General features: G+C 37.0%; 1 protein-coding gene across 2 annotated transcripts in view; it reads right to left on the reverse strand.

Annotated features, from left to right (window-relative positions):
* Positions 1-27,453, reverse strand: part of HERC1 (HECT and RLD domain containing E3 ubiquitin protein ligase family member 1) — a 216,052-nt gene that overhangs the window by 74,488 nt on the left and 114,111 nt on the right. The window contains exons 26-38 of one of the 2 annotated variants that reach the window (XM_065872693.1): positions 22,975-23,243; positions 21,069-21,284; positions 20,311-20,431; positions 19,837-20,074; positions 19,489-19,673; positions 17,157-17,312; positions 15,184-15,290; positions 14,536-14,646; positions 11,630-11,806; positions 6,758-6,997; positions 6,286-6,369; positions 3,971-4,491; positions 1,143-1,894 (exon numbers count right to left, since the gene is read on the reverse strand). In XM_065872693.1, coding sequence (XP_065728765.1) covers positions 1,143-1,894; positions 3,971-4,491; positions 6,286-6,369; positions 6,758-6,997; positions 11,630-11,806; positions 14,536-14,646; positions 15,184-15,290; positions 17,157-17,312; positions 19,489-19,673; positions 19,837-20,074; positions 20,311-20,431; positions 21,069-21,284; positions 22,975-23,243 — 3,177 coding nt within the window. Of the gene's footprint in view, positions 1-1,142; positions 1,919-3,970; positions 4,492-6,285; positions 6,370-6,757; positions 6,998-11,629; positions 11,807-14,535; positions 14,647-15,183; positions 15,291-17,156; positions 17,313-19,488; positions 19,674-19,836; positions 20,075-20,310; positions 20,432-21,068; positions 21,285-22,974; positions 23,244-27,453 lie in introns of both variants that reach the window. The other variant, XM_065872692.1, reaches the window with a different exon arrangement.

Raw genomic sequence — 27,453 nt, forward strand, 5'->3', positions numbered from 1 at the left:
ACACACCTCTCTCTTCCTACTTACTATCTAAGCTAAAAAAGGAAGAAGGGGAGTAAGGGAAAAGGTAAAAGAAGAGGAAGAGGAAGGGAAGGAAGAAAAAAAGAATGGAAGCACCATGAAGGCAGGTGACTTTGTTTTGTTGACTCCCCAAAATCTAGAATAGTACCTGGCACACTGTAAGCACTCAGTAAACGTTTACTAAATGAACCTCATTTTTATCTCAGAATTCATATTATCCCCAAAGGTGAGGATAAAAGATAAAACAAGGTTTTTTACACACAATATATAGTCTATGAAAGTAGTACTTTAAAAAGTCCTTTAAAATGTCTCTGAGAAGTTATCAGAATAATATATATATTGAATCAGATCAGTAAATACATGAGTACCTTCTGTGGCACGAGTTAAATTTCAGTTTTATGAAATGTAATAATTATTAAGTTCTAATACTTGCATAGGTTTAAAATAGAAAATTATAGGTACAGGCACACCTCGGAGATATTGCGGGTTTGGTTCCAGATCACTGCAATAAAGCAAATACTGCAATAAAGTGACTTTTTGGTTTCCCAGTACATCTAAAAGTTATGTTTACACTATACTGTAGTCTGTTAAGTATGCAACAGCATTATGTCTTAAAAAAACCCCCAAAAACCAATGTACATATCTTAATTAAAAAATACTTCATTGCTAAAGAATGGTAACCATCATCTAAGCCTTCAGCAAGTCACAGCAGCAACATCAAAGATCACTGATCACAGATCACCATAAGAAACATAATAATGATGAAAAAGTTTGAAATATTGTGGAATTACCAAAATGTGACAGAGACACAAAGCAAGCAAATGCTGTTGGAAAAATGGCACTGAAAGACGTGCCTAACCCAGGGTTGCCACAAACCTTCAATTTGTAAAAAACGCAGTATCTGCGAAGTGCAATAAAATGAGGTATGCCTGTAGACAGATGATTATTAATATAAAGAAACAGAAAGGAACTGTTTTCCTTGCAAAGGAAATGTGAAAATTGCTTTGGCCAAAAAAAAAAAAACAAAACAAAACTTGTAAGTCTTTAATAGAATATATCACTTCTGACAATTATGAATAATTTCAATAGCACGGAGCAAAAATTTTAAAAATCAGATAACTTACCTTGCTTAATTTTGCCCCCAAACTGGTCTTCCAAAAGGCCATGGACCACTAACTTATAGATCATGGCTTGAGCTCGTTCCAGATCTGCTAATCCCAGGGCTCTCTTTATGGGTGACCGCATAACTGCTCGTTTCACCATGTGGCGCATCAAGAACTGAAGGGCTGCACGCATCTCCACATCTTCATGAACAACTGGAGAGCTCGCACAGTCTGAGTTGTGGCCATTTTCAGCCAGAACTTTTGGTATCAGCAACAGTTCCGCATATTTACTACAGCCAAGAAGAGCACTAAGTGATTTCATAGCACCGAGGTAGAGATAGGACAGCTGGACTGCTCTGATTTCTGACTGGGCTATGTCATGGTTTTTGGATATGTGTTCGTGATTTTTTCTTTTTCCTTCTGTTATTTGATGTTGGGATTCCACACCTGGCACTGTTGAATCTAAAGAAAATGAAGCTATTTCGTTTTCTGATTTGGAGCTTGTGGTACCCTGACTTTTAACATCATCAGATGTTAAGCCTGTTCGTGTATCTAAAGCAGATTCATTCTCAATTTTCTGCTCAACATCCCCTTTCTCCTCAGACTCATGTCGGTGTTTCTTTTCATGTCGCTTGGTGCTCTGTTTGCCCATGTCTTCGTGAATGCCAGTCAGATATGTGAGGTCCAGCAACACAGAAGCCGTCAGGCCTCGAAATCGTGCCACGTCAAAAGGAAGCGGTTCACAGGGTTCCAGATTATACAATGGAGTATCACTAGGCGACCAAAAAGTTGGGAAGCTTTAATAAAGATCAGAATGACACAGGAAGAAGCAAGTGAGGGATAGACAAGAGGAAGGTACAGAAAATAATGTAGACAAAATACAATGTATCATGTACACAGTACAGAGAATAATTTGCACAAACTAGAGAACTCATTACAAACAGAAAAATGAATCTATTATGAGAAAATGGGGAGATGTGATGTTAAACGCAAAAGCAATGAGATGTTCATATGCTTTCAAACAAGAATATTCATTATTATATAATATAAGCCAGGAACTGGCAAAATTTCTGTAAAGAGCCGAACAGTAGATATTTTAGGACTTGGAGGCCACATGGTCTCTGTTGCAACCTTTCAACCCTGCCATCATAGTGTGAGCGCAGCCACTGATAAACCTGAATGAATGTGTGTGGCTATGTAACTTTATTTACAAAAAGAGGAGCCGGACCAGGTGTAGTATGCTGCTCCCTGATGTAAGCTATTTGGAAAGTTTGCATAATAAATCTACTTTATTTTATGGGTAATGGCCATTTATAACCTGTTCCAGATAAGACTTTGTTTCATTCAAAAAAATTACTTTGTAGTCTTCAATAAATGCTTCTAATTTAGTTTAAGCAAAAACATGATCAAGTATTTCCTGATACTCATCAAGAATTTCCATAAGTTTAAACATGTTACAATTAAACAAATTGGAACAGAAAACTTTAGCAAGTATACAAAGTTTGGCGGCATGCATTTGTTCTATTAACCGAAATCTTGGTTCTAGCTTAACTTTTCAAATCTTGTTTTCCCTTTGTGTCATTTTTCTTGTTGGTTTTAATTTAATTACTTTGCTATATCGTATTAGGCATCATAAATCCTTTCCGAAACAAGGCAAAGAATAAAAGAAAAGGCAGATACTTTCACAAGTAAAATTTTCATTGCTTTCTTAGCTTGAAGTCCATTAACTCCTGAAATTGTGTGTAAACTTCATGTATGGTTATTTTTCAGCTGAGAGGGTCCATAGCTATCATTAGATTCTAAAACAGTACCACCTCCAAAAAATTACTGAAGAACCACTGTTTTGTTTTTTTTGGGTTTTTTTTTGCAGTACGCGGGCCTCTCACTGTTGTGGCCTCTCCAGTTGCGGAGCACAGGCTCCGGACGCGCAGGCTCAGCGGCCATGGCTCACGGGCCTAGCCGTTCTGCAGCATGTGGGATCTTCCCGGACCAGGGCATGAACCCGTGTCCCCTGCATCGGCAGGCGGACTCTCAACCACTGCGCCACCAGGGAAGCCCGAACCACTGTTTTTGATACTGTCCCATGTCATATTAACAATGGAATCACTTTAAGCAGTATAATGAACAGTTACATAGTATCATCAATAAATCCATGTTTTCAAATGATATAATTCTGTACAGTCATTAGATGAGTGAGTCTCCTTATCGACTGAGATACTTGACATACTTCCTTTTAAACATATGAAGTTTCTATTTCACACAAATCCTATCTGATTGCAAACACATCTAAATGCTTTTAAGCACACAGTTTGTGCCAAATAAATGTAATTTTCATACCCATCCAACATGTTGCACACTAAGGGTATAGAAATATATGCTTAAAAAAAGGCAAGAATACTTAAAAATCACAGATAATCCAAAACCTAATTTTAGTCACTCAAATGTTCCCATTGTACATTCAAAGCCCTCCTACGTAAAATGTAACTGACAGATCTGCTGACTGGCTTTTTTCTGTCCCAATGTGTAATGAAAATGATTAAAAAGGAGGAAGCCAAATGAAAAATAGAAAGAAGGATCCCAGTTACACCTAAACTAGTGAGCTTACCATTTCTTCACAAAACAAAATAAAAACTATATATTTTACAAGCCACTAGTATTCCAAGGAACACAAGTCTGGGAAATATTTCTTTATGAAATCACAGTACTCATACCCAGATGTATGAAAAAAATTATTTTAAAAAGTTAATTGGCAGCTCACCTAAAATACATAATTACTCACTGTCCATAGGCAATGGCCCATTTCACCAATAAATACTCATTTGCTGAAAGTGTAACTCAACAAATCATACCTGATGGTAATTTCTGCTTCATCCCATTGGACTTTGGCAGACGTGCTGCCCTCCTTGACCACTCCCAGCAGTGTGGCATGGCGCCCAGTTTGCTTGTGAACACACCGACCTCCAACTCTAAGACCAGCATCAACTCCTCCTATCACTGCCAGCACGGGCCACACCTCTATGCAAAGGGTCCTCAGCTGCGGCTCTGACAGGTCAGCAAGGCCATGTCTATTGTGTTTACCTTTCTCTTCCTCTTTGCTCTCCTTCTCCTCTCTCATTTCATTTTCCTCTCGGCTTTGAACCGAGCGGCTTTTCTTTAGCTTCTGACCTGAATCTTTAATACATATCTTAATTTTGTGTAGCCTTTCCATCATTTTTTTGTTAATGCAGTAAGTCCAACGGTCTGTTCGATGAAGGATACGAATAAGCTGAATAGTGGCCTCTGCCAGCACTGCTGCTACTGGACTACAAATGGGGTCTCCTGGAAGTAAGTCTCGTGGTGTGCCACGCATCTGCATATCACAAATTTTCACCTATAAAAGAGGGTAGCAAATGTGTGATTATTAATAGTTCTCTATTAATTCTGTAAATTATAAAACTATAAATTCCAACACATGAGTCCCATGTGGAACTAGTATTTGGTCTCCTGATACATGTCTATTACACTATTGGCCCCCAATAAGGAGGGAACAAATATTACAGTTCTACTGAAGTCAGCAGCAGTATGGTCCTGTGAAATAAGCTACCCTGTCATTTAAACTGCGTGCAGTCTGTGAGCAGCAGTGCTGTTGTGGCCACCCAAGAGATAGATATAGACCAAGGTGTATGTGACTGACTCCATTTAGCACCAACCCCCACCCCCCGGAAAAGTCTTGAGGATCTAGCCACTCTAGTCCTCAAGACACCAGAATAATAACGAGTCCTGGGACCATCTTATATTGTTCCAGCGGCACAAAGATAAAATCACAAGGCTAGAAAATTGGTATATTCTCAATCTGGACACGCATTTCAAATAAGACATAGAGGCTGAAAGAAGAGCAAGACTTGGGTTCAAATCTTAATTCTGTGTAATTTTTGGAAATCATTTAATCTCACTAACCTCAGCTTTTTCAACTGAAAAAAAAATCGGCACTAATAACATTATCTATCTGTTACTATATTAAAGATTAAATTAGACTATGCACATAAAGTGCTTATCAGTACAGTGCCAGACACCCAGTAAATGTTCAAAAAATGTTAACTATTATTAGTATTGTTTTTTATCAGATTCTGAAGTCAGAAAAGGCTTCTGGGTAGAATAAAGTGATTGATACAAAGCCTATGGTTAAATTAATTCCTTCAAGGTTCACAAATGTTAGGGAGCAACAGGCCATCATTCTAACCAGAACGTACCAGTACCTATTCTAGGCTGCAAGAATATCATCAGGGAAAGGGATAAAAGCAGGTACTGGGTTGCCTCTTTATTTCATTTCCAGTTCAGTTTTGTTGACGACCTGGTTCAAGAAGCAGTTCCCCTCTCTCATGAATGGCTAGCTTGAAATTATACCTCCTTGAAAATTTTAAAAATATATTAAAAGCCCAGAATAAATGGTAACTTTCATGGTTAGAGTTTACCAAATCTAGCACTTCCATTATAGACACATTATATATGAAATGGCTTGAAAACTTTCTACTAAAAATTAACTAGAAATTCCGGAGACCAGACCTAGGCTACTTTTACTTGATGTTATATCCTCAAGTAAAAGGACGGGGTAGAAAACAAATCAACCCACAGGGAGACCACAAAGAAGTTTCTCTCTAACTGGGTTTTACATGAGGAGAAAAAAAAGTTTTTAATGAGAGGGTTATCTCTTTAATACTGTCCTCCTGAAGGTTTAAGGTTCAAATTTACACCATCTACAAGGTCTGAGAACCCTCTAAGCTGAATGAATGAAAGGCAGCTTCCCCGTCATAACTGAAACCTCCATTATTCACCTAATGGTATCTGATTACAATGAAGATTATTTTTAGATTCCTCTCTCATATGCACAACTGCCAGTAAACCAGATTATCCCTAAACTATTTCCTATAATTCCTATAATTGCACATATGTTTGAAAGTTGACTCACTATATTCAAATTACCAGAATATCAAATAGTGCCTTAATAAAGAGCAAAGGCAACTTCTAAAAGTAATCTAACCTTCATCTGGAAGAGTAAATTATCTGAGCAAGTACTTTTAATGGTAGAAATAGCTTATTATTTCTGTGAACTCTGATGTTAACAAATATTAATAAAAAATAACAAATACCCTTTATGCTTAATTACAAAGGTTTGAGGTTTCATTACCTTTTCCCCTGGGTTGCTACTATAGAACATTACGCATGGGTACAACTCTGCTGCATCCACATCTTCAAAAGCTAATTTGGGTTCCTATAGTGTGGCAGAGGTGATGGGAAAAAAAGGAAACAAAATTTTTTTTTAATTGATAATATCCAAGACACATTAAGAATCAAAGCTCTTATGAGACAGAGTAAGTTACTAGAGCCAAATCTCAATTAACCTTGCTAACCATGCTAAGGAAATTCCACATATAATAAATGACCTTAATTTGTTCCTCTGTTTCAACAATCTTCCTGGGATTTTACTATCTTTCTTTTTTTTTTTTGGTGCTGATAAATATTATAAGAACAGAAAGGTATTAGAGAAAAAGCAGAGAAGAGAAAATAATCTATAAACTGAATAGCTAGTACCTGAGTAACTGAGTTGAGGATAAATAAAAACAGGAAAACATGCAATACTTCTGAATGAGTTTCAGTACCTCTCCATTTTTCCCAAAGGAAATGGTCCTGGCTTCCATGTCTAACACACAGGTAATGAAATCTCCTTGAGTAAAGCTGGACAATGTCAGAGTCTGTTCTCCATTGTGATAGAGGTTACCACTGTAGGCCCGATAGAGCCACATATCCGAGGTAGTACGGTGGTTAAAGTCATGTACTGGCCAGCGAGAAACTCCAACACAGGTGCCTTCATTACCTCTGTTTTCCTTCACAATGTAAAACTAAAATGAAAGTGGTAATGTTCATTAATATTCAAAAAACTTGTTTATATACTATTAACTGTATAAAGCCATACTGGGGAATGTTTGTGAATAATATTTATGCATTTATGAGAATATAAATAAACATATTTTCAGCTTAAGTGAAAATAACATACAAATGAAATAATTTCATGATTTTGTAAAGATTTTAAGACAGATTTAATCTTTACCTTGTAGAACATTTAGAATAACCTTTGAGTATTTAAAATAAACAATTTTAACTTACATCTTAATTATGAAGCTGAGGAAGTACATCTAGTCCAGAAAATTATTAATGGAAAGCTTCAATTCTTTATACCAATTTTCTAACTACTCTCTTGTGTATACTTCTGTGCAGAAAAGAGTTAATACAGCAGGCCTGAGACTGCTGTCTTTAAAAAGGCATGCTTGTAACACTGGCCCTTGGCTAGTATCTGGGAATTCGACTTGTATACAGTTTCCTACACTGTTAGAAAACTTTCCCAAAATGATTCGGGTGGCTCACCAGGACAAGAATGTTTGAACAAACAATGTGGTTTACACTGAACACGAACTTTCCTTTTGGGAGCTGGAGTTTTGGTACGTGCCAGGCAGAGGATACCTTCATGATCAGTCTCCAGTAAAAATCTTGGGAACTAAGTCTCTAAGGGGGTTCCCTAAAACATCACACACATGTTGCTGCATTTTCTTGCTGGGACAAGACTGCAGTCCATGTGACCCTTCATGGGAGGGAGAGAACATAAGGAAGCCTCCACGTGGATTCCTCCAGATGTCACCTGTGTCTTTTTTCCTTATTATCCAGTTATGTATCCTTACTACCTTGTTATAATAAACCCCAGTCATCATGAGTACAATGATAATACTGAGTCCTATGAGTCCTTCTATCAAATCTTTGAACATAGGGGTCACCTTCAGGACCTCTGACAAAATGGTGGCAACGTGAGCTCCACTAGAACAACTCTAAGTCATTAAAATATAATTATATATTTGGGAAAAAGAGAGAGAGATAGAACTGGGGAAAGACAAAACTCTAGTGGCTATGGGGTTACACGTGTTATGAAGCAGCAGGTGAGTGGCTATCTGTTGTGAGAGGTAAAAGTTACCTATGGAATTCAAAACTAATAGATCCAACCCCAGGAGGGTTGGCTCACTGGGTCCCCTGGCTGCTTTTGGCCCTGTAAGATAAAGTGAGGGGCAAAGAGCAGCCAGAAGAAAATTTGTGCTCTTCTCTCCTCTAGGTGGGAGGAGAAAGAGAGCCCAAGCATTCTCACACATGGGCTTTGGATGGGCCAAAGAATAAACATTAGCTTGCAGCTGCTCTCTTGTCCAGGTGGGAGGGGGAAAAGTTCAAAAATTCCTGAAGATGAGTTTGGGGTAGACCAAAAGTATTAGAAGTATGTGTTGCTCTTTCCTCCAAGTGAGAGGAGAAATATTTAAATCAGTTCCCAGGGCTGGAGTAAAGCTTTAAATAGATGAAAGAGAGGGAGAAATGGAGAAAGGGAGAGAGAGAAAAGAAGAAAAGAAAAGAAAATACTCCAGCGATTTTCTTTAGCCTAGATGCTGTCACTGCTGTACCAGTGCCCTGGCCCAACCAATTAACCCTAAAAATGCTAAATTTACTGCTAGGGGTCTGAGTAAACTTGAGATCTGTGGGAAAAGGGAAAAGTAAACTATATACAACAGCTTCACTTTGTGGCTACTGCATCTAGATGTATGATAAAAAATGATGTAAAAACGTTATATGCTCGTAACTTCATAAATACTAAGAGATCATCCTGATAAGTAAAAGCTGCAAAGGAAAAGTCAGTGGGATACAACTTCCTTGCTTTTTGCCCCAGTTGAGTAGATCGGAACTTAAATTCTTTGAGTACTGGAAACAAAACAAGCCTCCATAACTGATGATTTTTTGTTATGATTTTTGCCTATTAGAACTGCTAGAAAAAAAGGGAGACAAAATAAAAAGAGTGGCACTCTCCACGTAGAAATATACTTAGAGAGTTTTAAAAAGCAGTTGTTAGTTGCCAATTAGTTCTTATAAAATCAGATGTCTGACCCTTAGAGGCTGATGATTTTCTAGCCTGAAATGCGTATTTTTGAGTGGGTAAATTTGTACTCTAAGATTGAGAAGGCAAAAAGAGCTTAGGAAAGCCTTGCTCGTCACTTAGACTTAAAATGCAGCTGTCTGATCCTACAGCATTTAGGCTTTATTGCTGCCCCCAAAAGTTGCCAATTTTATAGAATCCTCAATTCACAGCTTCCAACTGCCTGGACCTGCCTCTAAGTTAAAACCTCATACTGTCTGCTATGGGCTGTTTCAACCCAACATGAGCTGTGTTCAACTAAAAGCAGGCACCAGCCTAATGAACAAAAATCAGACAGGGGGCTGGTAAAGATTTAGTTGGTGCAGCCATAAACTGAAAACTACATGGATTCTAGCTGTACTGTCCAGGTCTCTTATACATGCCGCTGGGAAAGGGCCTGTTCTTTTGATAGCCATCTAATTTGAGCTGCTGATTGGCTTTTTATTTCTGACATAGAAATTGATTACATTCCTAACTTTGATTCTTACCGAAAGCTGAAAGTTGGAGGAGGGCATACCTAGGGTGCATGACCTCTATGTCCACTCTTATAACAGACTGGACTCTTGACCTCTTCTTGGGGAGGTCTCACTGCTGTTGACTTATTATGTTCAGTTTTTCGGACTAGTCGTAGTTTGCAACAACAGACTGATAGCTTGATTCAATATCTGATATACACGCCTAGTAAGACAGTTTATTAAATGAAGCTCTCCCCAGAAAAAGACTGATCTTTCCTAGGCTGCTCACTGGATAAATGATTAGGATAAAAGGCGTAGAAGGTTTTGTAAACCTATTCTGGAAAACAATTTTTTTAATTTGGATTTTGTCCTGACCAATTGCTAACCTTTCTGGTTAAGTTGTATCAATATAAAAACATTTTTGTTAAAAAAAAAAAAAAAAGTTTTCGTGTGGAAATTCTTTTGTCCCTCTTGTACCTAACCCTTCTGGACAAAAGGTCTAGATGGAGACAAAAAATGACTGAGAAGACCTAAAGTTATAATAACTAAATGGGAAACACTGATTTTAGAATAACGGTGGGGGCAGGGAGGGGAAAAAAAAAAAAAAAACCCAGGCCCTGGGAAAGTGTGGAAGAAGACAGAGGGCATAAATGATCATTGTTTTTTCGGAACTGCTCCTCCTCCCGGGGGCGGGGGGGGGGGGGGGGGCGGAAAGCCATGCTGTCAAGAAAGCTGTTTTTTTTGTTGTTGTTTTTTTTAATAGATCTTTATTGGAGTATAATTACCTCACAATACTGTGTTAGTTTCTGTTGCACAACAAAGTGAATCAGCCACATGCATAAAGCACTTTAAATTCAAACTAACTTCTGAGCCTTATACCTGACAGGCTATAAGAAGTAGGGGGTGACCCCAGGTCATGGAATTTCCACAGAACACCTCCAGATGTCATCCACACTCTTAAGGCAGATAAAATGATGTCACAGACAAACAAAACCGTTTAACAAACTGTCCTTCAGAGGCAGTCCCTCTGAAACCAAGCACTCAATTAAATTACTTAGACTGCAATGGGAACAGAAGGTGGGAGGCCCCCTGATGGGAGATCACATTGGGGTCCTGTTAACTTGTTCTGCCTGACTACTGTATATCCTGATTAGGGATATCTTAACAATTATAAACTCATTTCCAAGGATACCACGTATGACCTCTGGAATTGTACTTTTTGTGTATGCACCCTATTCTGATCCCTGGACTGGCCAGAGTTGTGCTGTGCTAAATTTAAGGACAAAGTCACTTGACTTTTTAAGATAGACCTTTACAATTAATGAGATTTGTTTTAACTGGCTAAGTCTAAGACCCCTGAAGTCAGTACTGGAGGTCAGTCTCACCCTGCTGTCTGGGGTCCTACCAGATAATAATATTAATTTTATTGTAAAAACACTGTGGCCAGGAGCCAGCCAAGGAGGTGGACTGTGCAAAAAAGAACACAGCAGAGACTGCTATCCTTAGAAATGTCTGCTTGCAATGTTGGTCCTTGGCTGGCACCTGGGAACTTGTCTGGTAAACAGTTCCCTACACTGATTAAAAATCTCCCTGATTGATATTGGTGGCTTATTGTGCTTAGACTGTATGACAATGTGGTTTATGCTAAAAACCCGCTTTCTTTCTGCGAATCTAAAGAAGGCCAGGCAGAGAGTATGTGACCAGCACTCAATAAAAATGTTGGGCACTCAGTCTCTAATACGCTCTCCCAGGAAGAAACATCACACATATGTTACTGCATTTTCATTGCTGGGTGTGCACTGTGTGACCCCTCATGGAAGGGATGATTATGATTTTTCAACCTTACACTAAAAAAAATTTTTGAGGTAATTTTACAATTACAGGCGAGTTACAAAAATAATACAGGGTTTCTGCATATCCTTCACTGAGTTTCCATTTATGTTAAAATCTTACATAGTAATAGAACATTTACATAAGATGATTTTTTTAATAGTCTTTCCATACTTTTTTATAATAACCTAGGAGGAAAGTACTAAAAAAATAAAATGCTTTTAAAAACTACTTGGAATTCTACATACCTTCCACTGATAGCACCCAGAAGTTACTCCAGTTGACGCCAATCCGTATCCTTTTCCTCCACTGCCATGAGTTAAAATCTGTCCATTCTCCACTATGCAACACTGAGCTTTCTCTGGGTCAAAGGATACTTCTTGTATAGGAAGATTCTCATCTTCTTCCTCCAACTCTCCCTGCTTCTACCAGAAAGGAAACTGGGTCAGTATTTTGAACTAACTCAGATTCAGTTCCTGAGATCTCCTTGGGTTGATTCCACAAATATTTATTATCTACTATGTACTAGTTACTGTGCAGACAATGGAACACAATCATACATACAGCATGGTCCCTGCCCATGAAGAGCTTACAGCTCAGTCAGGGGACAGAGAGACAAATAAATAACACCAGTATTGTAGTGAGAGAATAAAAGAAGTTACATGACAGGTATAGCAGAAACATATAAGTGTAAGTTTCTAAGCAGGCTTGAGAAGGATAAGGTAAGCATTCAAAAGAGGATGACTTCTGAGCTGAATCCTGAACGATGAGAAAGCATTAAGCAGCCGATCAAAGTAGAGAAAGAAACTTAAGACAGTATGGACAGCATGTGCCAAGTCATGGAGGTGAAACAGAGTTCACTGATTTAAAGAATTGCAAGCAGTATGGAATATCTGGAGGATGAGACTGAAAGAGAACAAGGAACTAGAAAGAGAAGAAGGAACAAAATCACGGAAGGCCTTCAATGCCATTCTAAGTTTAATCTTTACTCTAGACAATAGGGAGTGCCTACACAGAATGATTTATATAGAGGAACTACAATCAGATCTATGTTTTATAAACATTGTTTTACCAGGAGTATACAGGATGAAAGCAGAGAGAACAATCAGGAGTTTACTGCAAGAGTTCAGGTAAGAAATACTGAGAACTTAAATTCATTCATTTGCTCAATGGGTATTCAATAAGCATCTACTATGTACCAGGCACTATACCAGCTCCTATATACTCGGCAGTATACTGAACAGATAACGTCTCTGCTCTCATAGAACTTATATTTTACAAGGTGGAGATAGAAAATAAACAAGGAAATAGCAGGTAATAAGTGCTATGCTGAAATCAAAAAAGGTGATGTGATAAAGACTGTGTGGCAACTGACTCTAGAATGAGGATCAGGAAAGTACAATGAAGAAGTGATAATTAAGTTGAGACATGAATAATAAATTGACTTCTGAGAAACATATCTGAGGGAAGTATTCTAGGCAAAGAGAATAGCTGGCACAAAGCCCAAAGGAAGGAACAAGCTTAGTGTGTTCAAGAAACAGGAAGAAGGCAAGTTGTTCACAGTGTAGTGAGCAAAGAGGAGAGAACAAGGAGTTCTAGAATTTATCCCAAGAATGATTAAAAACCACTGGTGGGTTTTTAAAGCAGAGGACGAACATGCTCTGATTTACAATGTTAAAAGATCACACTGGCTCCTGTGTAGAGAATGGACTACAGGGAGTTAACAGTGGAAGCAGAAAGACCAGTTAGGAGAATATTGCATAATCCAGGCCAGAGATGGTAGTGGCTTCGAGTAGGGTGATGGCAGAGGAATGAGGAGGTGGAAAATTCAAGTTAAGTCTTAACAGAGAAGTCAACAGGACTTGGAGATTGTACAAAGAAAATGTGGGTGTGTGTGATAGAAAGAGAGGAATCAAGGATGACTCTTTGGTTTTTTGGTTGAGTCACTTACTAGGAAAGATGGGAAAGCCTGGGGAAGGAACAAGATGTAACAGAACTAAGGATGCTACTAAGTATGAGAGGCCTATTACACTATTATTCAAGTCGTAAGGCAAGTAGAAGATGGGTGTATGTCTGGAATTCAGGAAAAATGTCAAAAAAGGAATTAAAAATCAATGGCATACGGATCTGAATAAGGTTTTGCTGGCTATAGGAAATGAAATGGAGGTGACAGTTGAAGGAAAAAAGGGGTCTTGGGACCAAGCTTTGGGATACTCCAGCAGTCAGATTAAATAGAAGAGGAAGTATAAATAAAAGAGGATGAGAAGAAGAGGCCATTGTACTGGGACAGAAGGAAAGCCAGAAAAAGTGTAGAATCATGAAAACTGACAGAAAGATTAAGATAGCTAGATGGATGGATTCAAGAACTATTTAGGAGGTAAACATCAATGAGTTCTAGGGACCACATGGGTGGGGACATTAGGAGAATTCCCAGGAATTCAGGTTTGAAAAGCTAGTTGAATGTTAGTGCCACCAATAAAAATGGGATAGGAAGAAAAGGAGAAAGGTTTGAAGGAGAGACACGTGGGCTATCATTCAAGTTTGGAAGGCAGTGCATGTAGTGAAAATGGCCGTGGGTATGACTGAGACTGCTGGAAAAGCTAAAGACAGAACTCTGAGGAACAGTGGAATTTGGGATGGAGGCAAGGAGAAAGTCACACCAAAGAGATGCCTCCAGAGGGAATCAAGGATTGGCAGAGGGTATCTAGGAGAAAGTAGTGTTTTGAAAACAACAGAAAGCTAGAGTTTCCAGAGGTCAAGTAAGCTGTGGATAAAAAGCCATACACTGTATTACCAATAACACCTACCTCTGTCATTTAATTTCAGTGCTTTGATGGAAGATAAACAATTGGGCTGAAGAGATAATGAGAAGTAAGGAAGTGACTTAAACATACACAAGATTACTCTTCCCAGAAGCTTAGCAATGAAGGATGAGAGAATATAGGGAAGGCTTCATGGATAAAAAAGAAATTTAGAAGGGTGGGAATAAGAGATGTTTATAAACTGAGGGGAAAGAACCAGTGGAGAAGGAGACACAGTACAAAGAAGAGACTGAATAACTGATAGAACAAAATCAAAGGAGAAAGGATCCAGAGACAGGTGACAAGATATTCACATGTCTGTCTAAAAATACCTTTTTGGAAGAATCAAGTACCTGTAATTTTATTTCTTCTTCTTTTTCCTTTATCTGAATAGCATGTTTGGCCTGAGCAATGGGTGTCTCCCACATACAATCCGACAGGAGGGAAAACAGATGTTCAACAACCTATTTATTGAAGGAAAAAGAATGATAAAATTTGTAAAGGATCATTTTAACTATTTTTAGAAAAGATAAATCATGTAACTATAATATTAAGTCACATGTGAGATTTAATTATACCAATGTCTGACAGCTACTTTGGGTGGATGCAAGTTAAATATCATTTTTTAGAAAGACCATTACCCTACAAAGTGGGTTCAACTGTCCTCATGTTGCCCCACTATATGGACCTCTGATGAGGCCATGCAGCCTCACATCTTTCTCTCTCTAGATGCCCAAACCTAGGAAGAAATTCCACAAATTTTCCTTTCTTTCTGATCTTGAAAGTATTCACTATACCACTACTCCTCACATCCCATAACTCACTTAATTTCTCTTTCTCCTTGCTTAGAGATGAAAAAATTTAAAAAGCAATCTCAGAAGTGGAAGTCGTGCTATTGAATAAATGACACATTTACAACTGAAGAGACCATGAGTTTAGATTTTCGGTGCATAATGTTGCACATGTAAAGAACATCTTCTAATAACTTTAAAAATAGAAACCTGGGCCATTTGATCATCTTCTACACCAGATTCACAAGCTGGTAGCACAGCCTCAAGGACATGAAGTGCAAGGAGCCTCGTTCTTAAGTTACCAACTAGAGGAATTCCTGGAGGGGGAAAAAGACATTTTCTTATTATAAATGTGACTTAAATTCAAAGTTTAAATAAACCTCTTGAAAAAAATCTCTGAGGCTGCTAAGTATTTAGGATGGAACAGACTTCACTTCAGCATATTATCACAAGAATTCTGGATTCATCCCATATCCATTAATGTATATGAATATCCATGTTTGTGTTTCAGTTTTTATGTATGTAAGGGAACAGCACTATAACTACCTATGCCAAGTACTGTGCTATGCATTTCATACACATTAATAACTGTTGATCCTCACAAATCCTACATTATATCCCTATTTTACTGATGAGGAAACTGAGGCTCAGAGAAGTTAAGTAACTTGACCAAAGCCACACAACTCAGTAGAGACAGAAGTAGGACTATAAATGACAGGTCTGTTAATCTCTAAAGCTCAGGCTTATCATCGCCTTTAATTGCTTCTGACTCCATCTATGCCCTGAGGGACTCACAGGATTAACGGGGAGTAAGCAGTTTGTACTTTTCTAAAGTAAGCAAAGGTAGAGACAGGATACTGATGCTCTTTTTTCTATCCATTACTACAACACAACCAGTAGAAATAAATGAATATCTGATTTTTCTTCATGCTCTAAGAACTTAATATTACAGAAGGCTTACCTTATTAAAGGAGAAAAAAAAGCTATTGTAAGTTATACTAGTTAAGAAAAACTATTGGGAAAATGAGTATAAACTTACTATATATAAAGCTAAGATGTGTATTTACAGAAGAACCCTGATTTGAACAACTGATCTGAAAATAGTAGTTACCTGTAAATGGCAGATCTTTTAAGAAAACAGGAGAAAGGTAAGGGCTCTTTTGAATAAACTGCTGTTTTATTTGCAGCACAGCTGATCAGTTTTGGAAATTCTTTAAATACTGTTAACAACAAATGAATTTCTTGCCAGAATTTGCTACCACAAAATGACTGGGATAATTCTGCTGTAAGAACACTAACATTTAGTATGACTCCATTTTACTGTATTTTTGCAGTTAATAACTGTAGCTGTTATGTTAATAATAAGTTGTCTGTATTCTTTTTTTGTTTATGCCAATCTTAAAACAAAGATACAGGATCTGAATTTTTAAAAAATTGAATACACATTAAAAAAAGTAAAAAGAAACACCAATAAACTATATCGAGAGTGTACACATATAAAACAGCATGTACCATAGAAGACTATATTATGTTTCAGCACATTTAAGAAAGACTAGGGATGATGAGAAAGTTCTGGAAATGGAGAGTAGCGATGGTTGACCAACACTGTGAATGTACTTACTGTCACTGAATTGTACACTTAAGTGGTTAAAATGGTAAATTTTATTTTATGTATATTTATCACAATAAAAAAAAACAGATTAGGAAAGGACTGATAGTAATCTATGCAAGCAGACCAGACTTTTAGGCTAAGAACCAGGAATTAAGCTTATTATAAAGAACTCTCAGAGATAGCATACAATCAGAAGTTACAAATCAAGGCAACAGAAATCATATCATGATAAGAAAGAACAGACAAACTCCAATCTGCATTTTGATAATCCAAGAAGAAAACTCAAAATCTGTGTCAAATTATCATATTAAACAGGATGTTCTCTGCTTATTTTTATTACTGTAATCTGAACTAGAGCCAAGTTCTCTGCATTAAATCCACGATCTTCTCCAGTGCTACCTTCTATTATTAATTCCTCTCAATTTTTACTCCTACTTTTCTTTCAATCAAATAAGTACTCATAAAACAAGAAAGAAAAGGCTTAAAATCAAGGTCAAGTATCCAATGATGTTATCTGAATAAAACACATGTGATGTACAAAATACTGTAAAATAAGACAAAGGTGACATACCTGAAGAACATTTCTGAGATGCTATATTTAAAAGCACCTCTGTCCACTTTGGGGAAGCCATTTTTGACTGAATTGCTTTTGAAGATACAACTCTGCGAAGAAAAACTAGAAAATCCCCCAGATGAAGTTCGGCTGCGCGTTGTTTCCTAAGAGCAACTAAAGAGTGAAAAGACAAGTTTACATTACAACCAAAAGCCAACAGGAAACAGTCTTATATCAAATAACTTACGTTTAGAATGCAGTAAGCACACACCTAATTCAAAACCTAGGTTGTCAGTTAGCCTGGCTAACTGACAGATTGTCCCTAGCCTGGCTAAGACCCACTCAAAGCCAGTACTCTACCTCTTCTTTACTTCTTTAGCCTTTGCTAATATACAAACATTTATTACACTAGTTTGAAGAATATAAAATTATTAGCCTGCCCTAGGTACCTATATCTCACTCCAACCTTGTTCCTACACATTCCTTCAAAATCCAGTTCAAAGCTACCTCTTCCATGAAACTTTCTCTCTTCGTAGAGATCCCTGGGAAAATCTTTTAGGAGGCCTCCATCCTACCCCATTCTCACTCCCAGCAAGTATTTCTGTAACAAGACACTAAATTAATTAAATTAATTAAAGCCTGGAGACCTTAAATATAAAGCTGGTTAATACAACTTGATGATACAGTCTGTGTTTCAGTATCAGTACTACGTTTGAAATGAAGAGTATACCTTACTTTCAGTTAAGTATTTTAAAGAGTATGTGGAGTTATTAATACCTGGTCCACCTGCCTCTGAATGCCTAGCCACCGCTTACTAGAATCAGTCTCACTCCCAGCCATCCCCATAAATAGAATGGGTGCAACCTGAGGGGAATGGATGTGGACTCAGTCTGCTGTTACACCTACTGAGATTCATCACAGTTTCTTTTTTTTACTGGATATGAAAGGATCCAGTCTTCTTGGGGAGCTATAGGCTGAGAAGTAACTCTACTGGGTCTTCCCTGCCATCCATATGTGCAGTACTCAACAGAGTGGTAAGAAACTATTACCTGAACAACCCTGTATCCCCAAACTGGATCTCAGGAAAAAGGGAGGTGGCATTAAAAGCCTGTTTTAATTTTATCATACCCTGTGAGTCTGCCCATGCTCTTTGTATAAGCTACATACTTGCTATATAAAGAACAAGTAACTTGCCAGAGGTTCAGCCTCTGAAACCAAAAGCTAGCCCTAAATTAGGCTCATACATCCTCCTAGATTCTGCCCTAAGAGATTTAGCTATTTCTTCTGAGCTTATTGTATTACACTGTAATTATCTGTTTAAACAACTACCTTCCTCATTTCCCTAGAAGGTCCTTGAGGGCAGAGATAATGTTTTGTCATTTTTGTATCCCCAGCATATTCCTTTATCCACCCACCCATCTATACAGTATTAATATTATTTAAATACTACTTTATTTAAATATTATTTATTATAATATTCCAATATTAACATTAACATTTATTGAGCTCTTACTATGTGTTAGACACTGCTCTAAGTCCTTTACAGAGCTTATTATGGTAATAAGACACTGAATAACTTACCAGTTTTAGACCTTTATTCGCTTAATATATAACAGACATGTATAGTAGTTCTTCTGTTCAGGGTTTACGTTCTACTGAAATACAATGTTCACTATAGTTTTTTTCTTTTTTTTTTTGGCTGCGCCATGCAGCTTGCAAGATCTTAGTTTCCCAACCAGGGCTTGAACCCGCACCCTCAGCAGCAAAAGCACAGAGTCCTACCCACTTGACCACGAGGGAATTCCCACAATGTTCACTATAGTTTTTAAAAGCTGTAAGGAAATGACCATATTGCAGCAAGCAAAAATTATTACGGCTAAGTATAATGAAGAATTTTTTAGTGACTAGAGAACAGAACAGCCTAGCAAGAAGTTCAGCTTCCCTAATTCTAACCCAATTCCCATATAAAAACCCTTGGTCCTGGGGGAACACTTAAAACAAGAATGCAACCCAAGAGATGGGCTTTCATGATCAAATGCTACAAGAATATAATCTGGGGAAATCAGTCACCTAGAACCTCTAAGTTCTAGAGCCACAACAGCCAAGGAGAGGCTGAACTTAGACATTGAGTGGTACAGTTGCTTCATCAGGGTTAACCAACTCTAAAGAGAGGAAGTTCAGTCAGAGGTACCTCTAAACCATACATATTTGGAGAAAAAAGGGGTTTCTAAATGAATAAAAATCCTCTCATGCCTCACAACAGAAAGAACTCTACATTCTAATGATATTCACACAATGTGGATTCAACAAATGCTTGTAAATAATGACAGAGAAAAAAGATTTATGATACCTCTGAAGTCTCTCTTCTCAGTTTCTCCACTGGAGTCAATTTTTTTTTCTTCTTCATCCTCTTCTCCTTCTCCAAAAGAGGCCATAAGTAGTACACCGGCCTGGGACAACAAATTCTTCAACTGACTACAGAGTAGATCCAACAAAGATTGAACTACCTTGGGGCTCAGTTTATCAGCATAGGTCCTGAAAAAACATATACATGAAATAACAGGAAAAAAATAAATGGTAATTACACAGAAGGGCAAATGTGCTTAAACACATAAAGGAGATTACGGTGAAATGGAAATCACTAAAATGTGAAAGACCAGGCCCCACACAGTTCTACCAAGACATCTACAATGCTCACCCTGTAGTGATGGCTAGAATCTGGAGCAATCTTGTACTAGCCACTTTTAAAGCTGTGCTTAGCTGGGAAACACCCGTTTTTGGCAACAACTGAAGAGGTTGTCCTAGCATGGTGTCTGTGCCACATAACTGCGACAATACATTTAGCAGACCAGTGGAAATCGCCAAAGAAACATCTACTGGTTGATAGTGGACACTCAGGGCGAAAACTGTAACCAAAAGGAGACGCTGCTGGGCTTCTAAAAAGAAGAAAGAAAGAAAGGCAGTTGAGAATCTTCTTTGAAGTTAACAAAGCATTTACTAAAATAAATCATATTCCAAAATATAAATAGTAGTATGGAATACTATTACACTTTCAAGTATTTATTCTTTACCTATAAGCTGACCTAATGTTAAACACAGAACATTAGCTATCTAGCATAACCTCAGGCCAAAATGTTACTTGCACCTTATATTTACATGTGCAGTTACTCACCAATGTGATGCTTGTTGGCTTGCAGGGCTCTCTCCAGAGTAGCAGACAATTGTTGATAAATCTTATGCACAGCCATCTGGATTTCAATCTGAATATTTCTCTTAGCTGCTCTGATCCCATCCTAAATTACACACAAAGATTTACCTGTTCTATTAACAACAACAACACTTCCTACCCAAATGAAAGTAAAAGCATTTTATTCCTAGCCTATGCTAGAGCCCTATGGTGGTTTTTAATTATTTAGTATATAAAAGTTTTACAACAAATTTATTTTTTCAATGCTTGAAAATTCTTGATTCTATATAATCTCTCTCCTTTCCCACAAAGCATTTTTCCTCTCTAAACATGGAAGACATAAAGACAACACTTCAAAAAAAACAGTTCAAGCAATCAGAGAAACTTGGTTAAAATGATCAAGTCTAAAATGTAAATTCTTGAAACCGATCCTCCCAAACACTAATCCTTATCCCAACTTAGATCTACCTCTATGCAATTTGGCTAAGAGTTAATAAAACTGAGCCAGCAAAGAATCTAAAAGTACAATAGTACCATGGCTTACCTAATGGCTTATCTAACCCCAGCTATACTCAGGAAACTAAACCAATGAGGTATCTTTAAGTCACTTAGGTCTTTATATTTTTAAACCTCAATTCTAAACACCAAAAAGTTTAGCATTATTAAACTGGTGTTGTAAAAATACAGTTAAAATCTGAATATACTAAAAGGTGTCATCCTCCCATGACAGTTCTGTCACCTACCTGATAGTGATGCAATCGGCCACTCTCTCCTTTGGCTCCTGCATGTCCAACAGTGCCTAAACCGAAACACCCTGCTAGAAACTGCAGCCTCACAGATGTGAGCAGAGTGGATGACTGGAAACCTGAGCTTGATCTGCTTCCTGTCAGAGAGATGTTACCTTTTTCTTCCATTCCAGACAATAGTACAAGGATCTGATGAAGTGCCTCTAAACGAAGCTTGAGAAAAAATAAAATAAACATATTTTAGAATTCTTCACTGAACTGAGACACAAATAACTCTGTACGTCACAGACAATGTATTTCTTAGCACACAGAAAATTCTGATATTTCTTAGGAATCTATTCTATTAAGATAAACATTTCTTTTACTGTTATGACTTTAAAAATTAAAATATCTCTAAGATCTCTATAAGCATACTTCAGTATAAAAGAGGCTACACAGTACAAGGGGAAAAGTAGTAAATGTGGATGTAGGAGATCTAGTTTCAAGGCCAGAGTATTCCAACGACTATGTAGCCTTGGTAAACTCAATTTCCTGAGTCTCAGTTTCTTCATGTATAAAATGAGGCTAATAGTACTTTAATCTACTCACAGAGCTATTGTGATGCTCATGAGGAGATATACATGATTTCAAAAGCATCAAGTAGTATGGATACTGCTTCCTTTACTTATAACATTATATGGAATGAATACTCTTTAGTTCAAGAATTAGAAGTATTTCCAAAAGGTTCCTCTGTGGTTCTCTTGAACTTCTGGCTCTATCTTCCCTAGGAGGACACATATCCACCACAGCAGTCCGTTGGCCTACCCTCCTTTTTTTTTAAAACAAATAAACTTTTTATTTCGAAATAACTTTATATCTATAGAAGAATTGTAAAGATGGTACAGATAGTTCCTGTATACCTTTCCCCAAGCTTCTCCTAATGTTAGTATCTTACAAAACTATGGTACACTTATGAAAACAAATTAACATTGGTACAACACTACTGACTAAACCACAGAATTTATCTGGATTTCGCCAGAGTTCCCATAATGTCCCTTTTATGTTCCAGGATCCAAATCAGGATATCACATTGCATCAATTGTCTTGTCTCCTTTAGTCTGTGACAGTTTCTGTCTTTGTTTTTCATGACCTTGACATCTATGAAGGGCTGTTTGTGTATTTTATAGAATGTCCCTCAATTTGGGTTTGCCTGATGTTTTCTCATGTTTGGCCTACAGGTATGGATTTAGGAATGAATACTACAAAGTCCCCCTCTCATCACATTATTATCAGGGTATATGATATCACCAGAACTTACTATTGGTGATATTAATCTTGATCACTTGGTTAAGGTGATGTCTGCCGGGTTTCTGCAATGTAAAATTACTGTATTTTTTTCCCCTTTTCATACTCTGTTAGCTCTAAGTCACTAATTCCAGCTTACTCTCAAGAGGAGGAAAATTAAGCTCCACCTCCTGGAGGGAAGAGTATCAAAGAATTTGAGGACATGTTAAAACCACAATCATTAATAAATATTTTGAGGGGGATATTTGGAGGCAATGCTCACTAATATTAGCATTTATCATTATTAGCATGGTGTTCTAATCTAGGCCTTTTTAAATGGAGACAAATGGGTCAAAAATGGGGACTCTAAGAGCAGATCTGTATAGTCACCAACCAATCTCACCCTAGTTTCTAGGAGACAAGGAAAGACTTAGTGATTAGAGTATCTTGTGCACTATTGTTCACTTCAAACAAACTATCAGGCTGCTTTGGTTAAGACAGCAACATCAAAAAGCTCAAGTGAAGGAAAAGGGGAGGCAAGGAATAGAAGAAAAGGAAAAGTTTTTCCTACAATTGTACCTTCAGTGGTTCAGTTTAAGTTTCCACAGTCCCTCACAAGGAGTAAATATCAAAGACTTACTTCTGCCCTTAACTGTTGCTGTTCCATTGCAATGATGGAGGCTTGGGGACTTGTAGACATACTTTCCTCTGGCTCTTTAAAACCTGGGGCATTCCCCACATCTCCACTCACAAAGCTTACAACATTTTCAATCAAAGTGTGAACTCCCAAAGACTTGGTAAGATCAAAATCAGACTCAAAGGAGTTAGAGGAGTTGCACAACCAGTCTCTGTTATGTTTCAGCCGCGCCCAAGAGTCGCTCAGGGTTTCCAATTGACTATGCATAGGACCTACATACAAACAGAACAAAAACGCATCAGTGATGACCAAGATGAGCATACATTCTGAAACTAGATGAGGGCTGAGTGTTGCTATCATACCAACTGGTGAGAAATGGATACTAGTGTTTGAATACATGCATGCATTAAGTGAATCTGAGCAAAATGCTTTGGTAAAAAACAACAAACAAACAAAAACTACAGCAATGTAAGAAAACAAAGGGAAAGCCCTGTTTAATGTACCAGTGTCTCTGTAAGCGCTTTAGTAACACATTGCCACAAGAAAAAGAAAGGCAGAAGCTGCTCTCAAAATGCTTAGCTTAAAATGCTCTGCAGTATTAAACCAGACCATCATTTATGACCAAAATGGAACTCGGCACTTAGGACACTGCTGGTAAGACCTACTAGTAATAGGACTTCATCTGATTTAACATTATCATTGCAAAGATTGAGTCAAGACTGTGCAAAATGTGTACATATCTGCAATGAAATATTACCAAAAAATGAATACAGAAGGGCAAGTAAACTTACACAAAAAGGAGACATAAATATCACCCTTGGTTTCATTAATATAAGGAACATTTTCACTGTGTGATATGCACATTTATTTCAGGTTGTGAAACTCCTATATAAAGGAAGCAAAGTTTCACAGACAAGAATATATAAGATTTACTATAAAATGATATCTACATAAAATTACCAAGTGGTGTTAACAATAGTGGCTAAATATAATACCATTAGTTTTGCCAGTGGGCATTTTCTAGGCTAAAATCTTTACATTAGACAGCAAAAATGTTAATATGTTTGATCACAAGAACTGTCCAAGGCATGTGCCAATAATGGCTTTAAATCAATATATAAATGTCTAATTCTTACACGTTTTGTCTTTTTTGATTTAATTGATCTCAGGTACATGAGTTAGATTAATCATACTCCTTGGCTCATGATATACTCTCATCACTGGTCCATGCATGGCCTGCTTTTGTATTTATATTTACTTATAATAAATGTGAACACAGGAACTAGAGAACTGGCAGAATACTATCTATCTGTTCTTCCCCCCAACCCATCTCTCCCCTGTGTCCTCCAACCTAAGGATTTCATTATCACTCCTTTGCTTTTATTGTTGTTAAATATTGTTTTATCTTATATGTATTCCCAAGACAAATAATGTTTAGTGTTAGTTGTTTGTGACTTTATAAAAAACTATCATTTTATGTAGTCTTTTTGGACATTACTTTGCATTCAGTATAATATTGCTAACACTCATTCACATGATTCCATGTAACCATGGTTCATTTGTTTGAGTGCTGTATAATATCTCATTCTATGAATATACCAAATTTTTCTATTAGGAATGAATCTTGAGGTACCTAATAAAATATGCATTACAAAGATTATATTTGTTACATACTAGATGGAAAAGATGTGGGAAGAGGACTACTTAAACACTAATGCCCAAAGAGAAAATGAACTAATACAATATTGACTGTATAACTTATTTTTGAATTATTACAGTGATGTCAGGAAAACCCCAGGACCTCAAAATGAGACACAGAAATCCACAATAGGCAGTTAATATTATAAAGTAGCTATGAAATAATTTATATGCATTCTACTAAAATAATTTAGAATGGCTAAGAATATATGGTTTATCTGCCTTCTATATTTTAGCAAGAATTCTTAAGATTAAAAAATGTTGGATTTTCAGTTCTACTGAACATAAAAAAATAACCAATCTGAAAATTTCCCCAAACTGTATAGCTGAATATTTTCCCATGTAAAACAGAAAAGGTAAAAATCCAAAGAAAAATGTCATGGATGCATAATGTATTAAATTAAAATGATATTTAAAGAATAAAGGAGGGGCTAATGTGGAAAAAAAGAAAAAAAAAGAAATAATCATTTTCCACTTCCTTAAGCATCCCAAATGCAGACTCTGGATTTAACCTTAACTTACAAATGATATTTTTTGGTCTCTTAGCATTGAGCTTGTTGGTTCAATAATAAAATTTCAGAATAAAAATTTCTTCCATCTTCCAATACTTATAAATTACTTTTCAAAATGAAAAGACAATGTGCAGAGTTAATGCTAGAACCACAGAAGTAAAAGTGACCTTAAAGATTACCTAGTCCAATTTCCTCACTTGAGGAAACAGAGGCTCAAAGAAAATGATCTTTTCTAAATTAATAACACTAATCCCTTAAGTTTATGGGAGGTGGCCTTACATATTCCTGTTCTTAACTCACAAATCACTGATCCATGGGAATTTCAACTGCCTGCCTATGCAAAGGCTCAATATGTGAAGAAACTGCAAGTAGTGAATTGCCTTAATATACTCCAAAATATTCTATGGAATAGGTGGCCAATCCCCAAATTAAATCCTCTCTGCAATTTAAAGCAGGGGTCAGCAAACTTTATCTATAAAGAGCCAGACAGTAAATAATTTCAGGTTTTGTGGGTCATTCACTATTCATTTAACTACTCAACTCTGCTGATGTAGTGTGAAAGCAGCCATAGGTAATACATGAGTGTGGCTGGGTTCCAACAAAACTTTACTTTCAAACAAAGGTGGTAATCCAGATTTGGCCCTCTAGTCAGTTTGTTGACCCCTAATTTAAAACATGTAATTTATGGGCTTCCCTGGTGGTGCAGTGGTTGAGAGTCCGCCTGCAGATGCAGGGGACGCGGGTTCGTGCCCCGGTCCGGGAAGATCCCACATGCCGCGGAGCGGCTGGGCCCGTGAGCCATGGCCGCTGAGCCTGCGCATCTGGAGCCTGTGCTCTGCAACGGGAGAGGCCACAACAGTGAGAGGCCCGCGTACCACAAAATAAATAAATAAATAAATAAAACATGTAATTTATTAAGTATATAAGCCAAACAAAACTTTGTATGAATAAAATATAAGGAAGAATAAGACACTATCTGAAAGGAATAGGATAAATAAATTAATTAAATAATTATAACCAAAATGTTTAGGTTGATATCAAAAATACTTTGAAACACAAAATCTCACAATATGGAAATGAGAGATGAAAAACCTCTAATTCTTAAAAAAAATTATAACAACCTAATAACTGATTTGTTCTGTGTTGTTTTCTCTGAATATAGGAAATACTGTGTCTGAAAAGCATATCAAAAGCCTCTACAGAGTAATTGTGACTGAGCCCAATTCTTACTTAATATTAATTCAGAGTCTCCCACTATAAAAAGAAAATATAAAGTCCAACAAGAAATTTGAGATTGTTTACTTGTCCTTACAACTTTGGTTCTTAAATGGAATTTTCAAAATGAACATGGCAGAGCTGCAATACATACTTTATAAACCATAAAATATGTAGGCAAGCTAAAAGGGGAAAAAAATTAAACATGCCATCATGTACTTGCTTGAAGCTCTTCTTTTTTCTGGGGCTCAACTGGCCAAAAAGGAGTAAATACACTACCACAACAAGAATCAGAAGACAAAAGGAGAAATTTGATACAGGAGACAACATTCACATTTGTTCTTCTTTATATAATCTAATTCGAAATGCAGAGATAAAACAGCATTTCACCCATACAAGTTATACCATGAAACACACATGTTGATAAATGTTTCCAATATTATTTAGCAATAAAACCCTAACACTATATTTAAAGACCTGGGGCAGGGTAGTGAAATCAAACCATGATGCTCCTTCTTAAAATTTTGCTTTGGTATCCCCACCATTTTTCACTGTACCAGTTTCAGCTTAAATACAAAAACTAAAGTTAAGTATCTGCGAAAACATATTGTCTTTCAGTGAAGAACGAGCTCAGTTCTGCACAACTACAGCAAATCTTTTAAGTATTTATCAAAGTACCCAAATACTAACATGTTTAACAGCTTTTGTCAAGAATTTTGACAGGCTATTATGAGAATTAAATAAGTTAATATGTTTGAAGTGATTAGACCAATACCTGGCATATAGTAAGCAGTTTTTAAGTGTTTAATGAATATAAATTTCATATTACTTCTGAGGTGCTAAGCAGAAATATGTACCACCAGTCATCTCTTTTTAAAGTAACTGATGACATTTTTGGATTTAGAATTTAGCTCTGATGCCTCTAAAGAGCCGAACAAGTTGGCTGAGCTCGATTTATTTGCTCACTTTGCTCTACTCCTTCCTACCATACTCACTTTCTTGGACCAAGAGCTTGGACCAACTGTGACACATTAACTGGAGTGAGGGGAAAAGAAGC

Source organism: Phocoena phocoena, chromosome 2 (assembly GCF_963924675.1).
Source record: "Phocoena phocoena chromosome 2, mPhoPho1.1, whole genome shotgun sequence".
Lineage (NCBI taxonomy): Eukaryota > Metazoa > Chordata > Mammalia > Artiodactyla > Phocoenidae > Phocoena > Phocoena phocoena.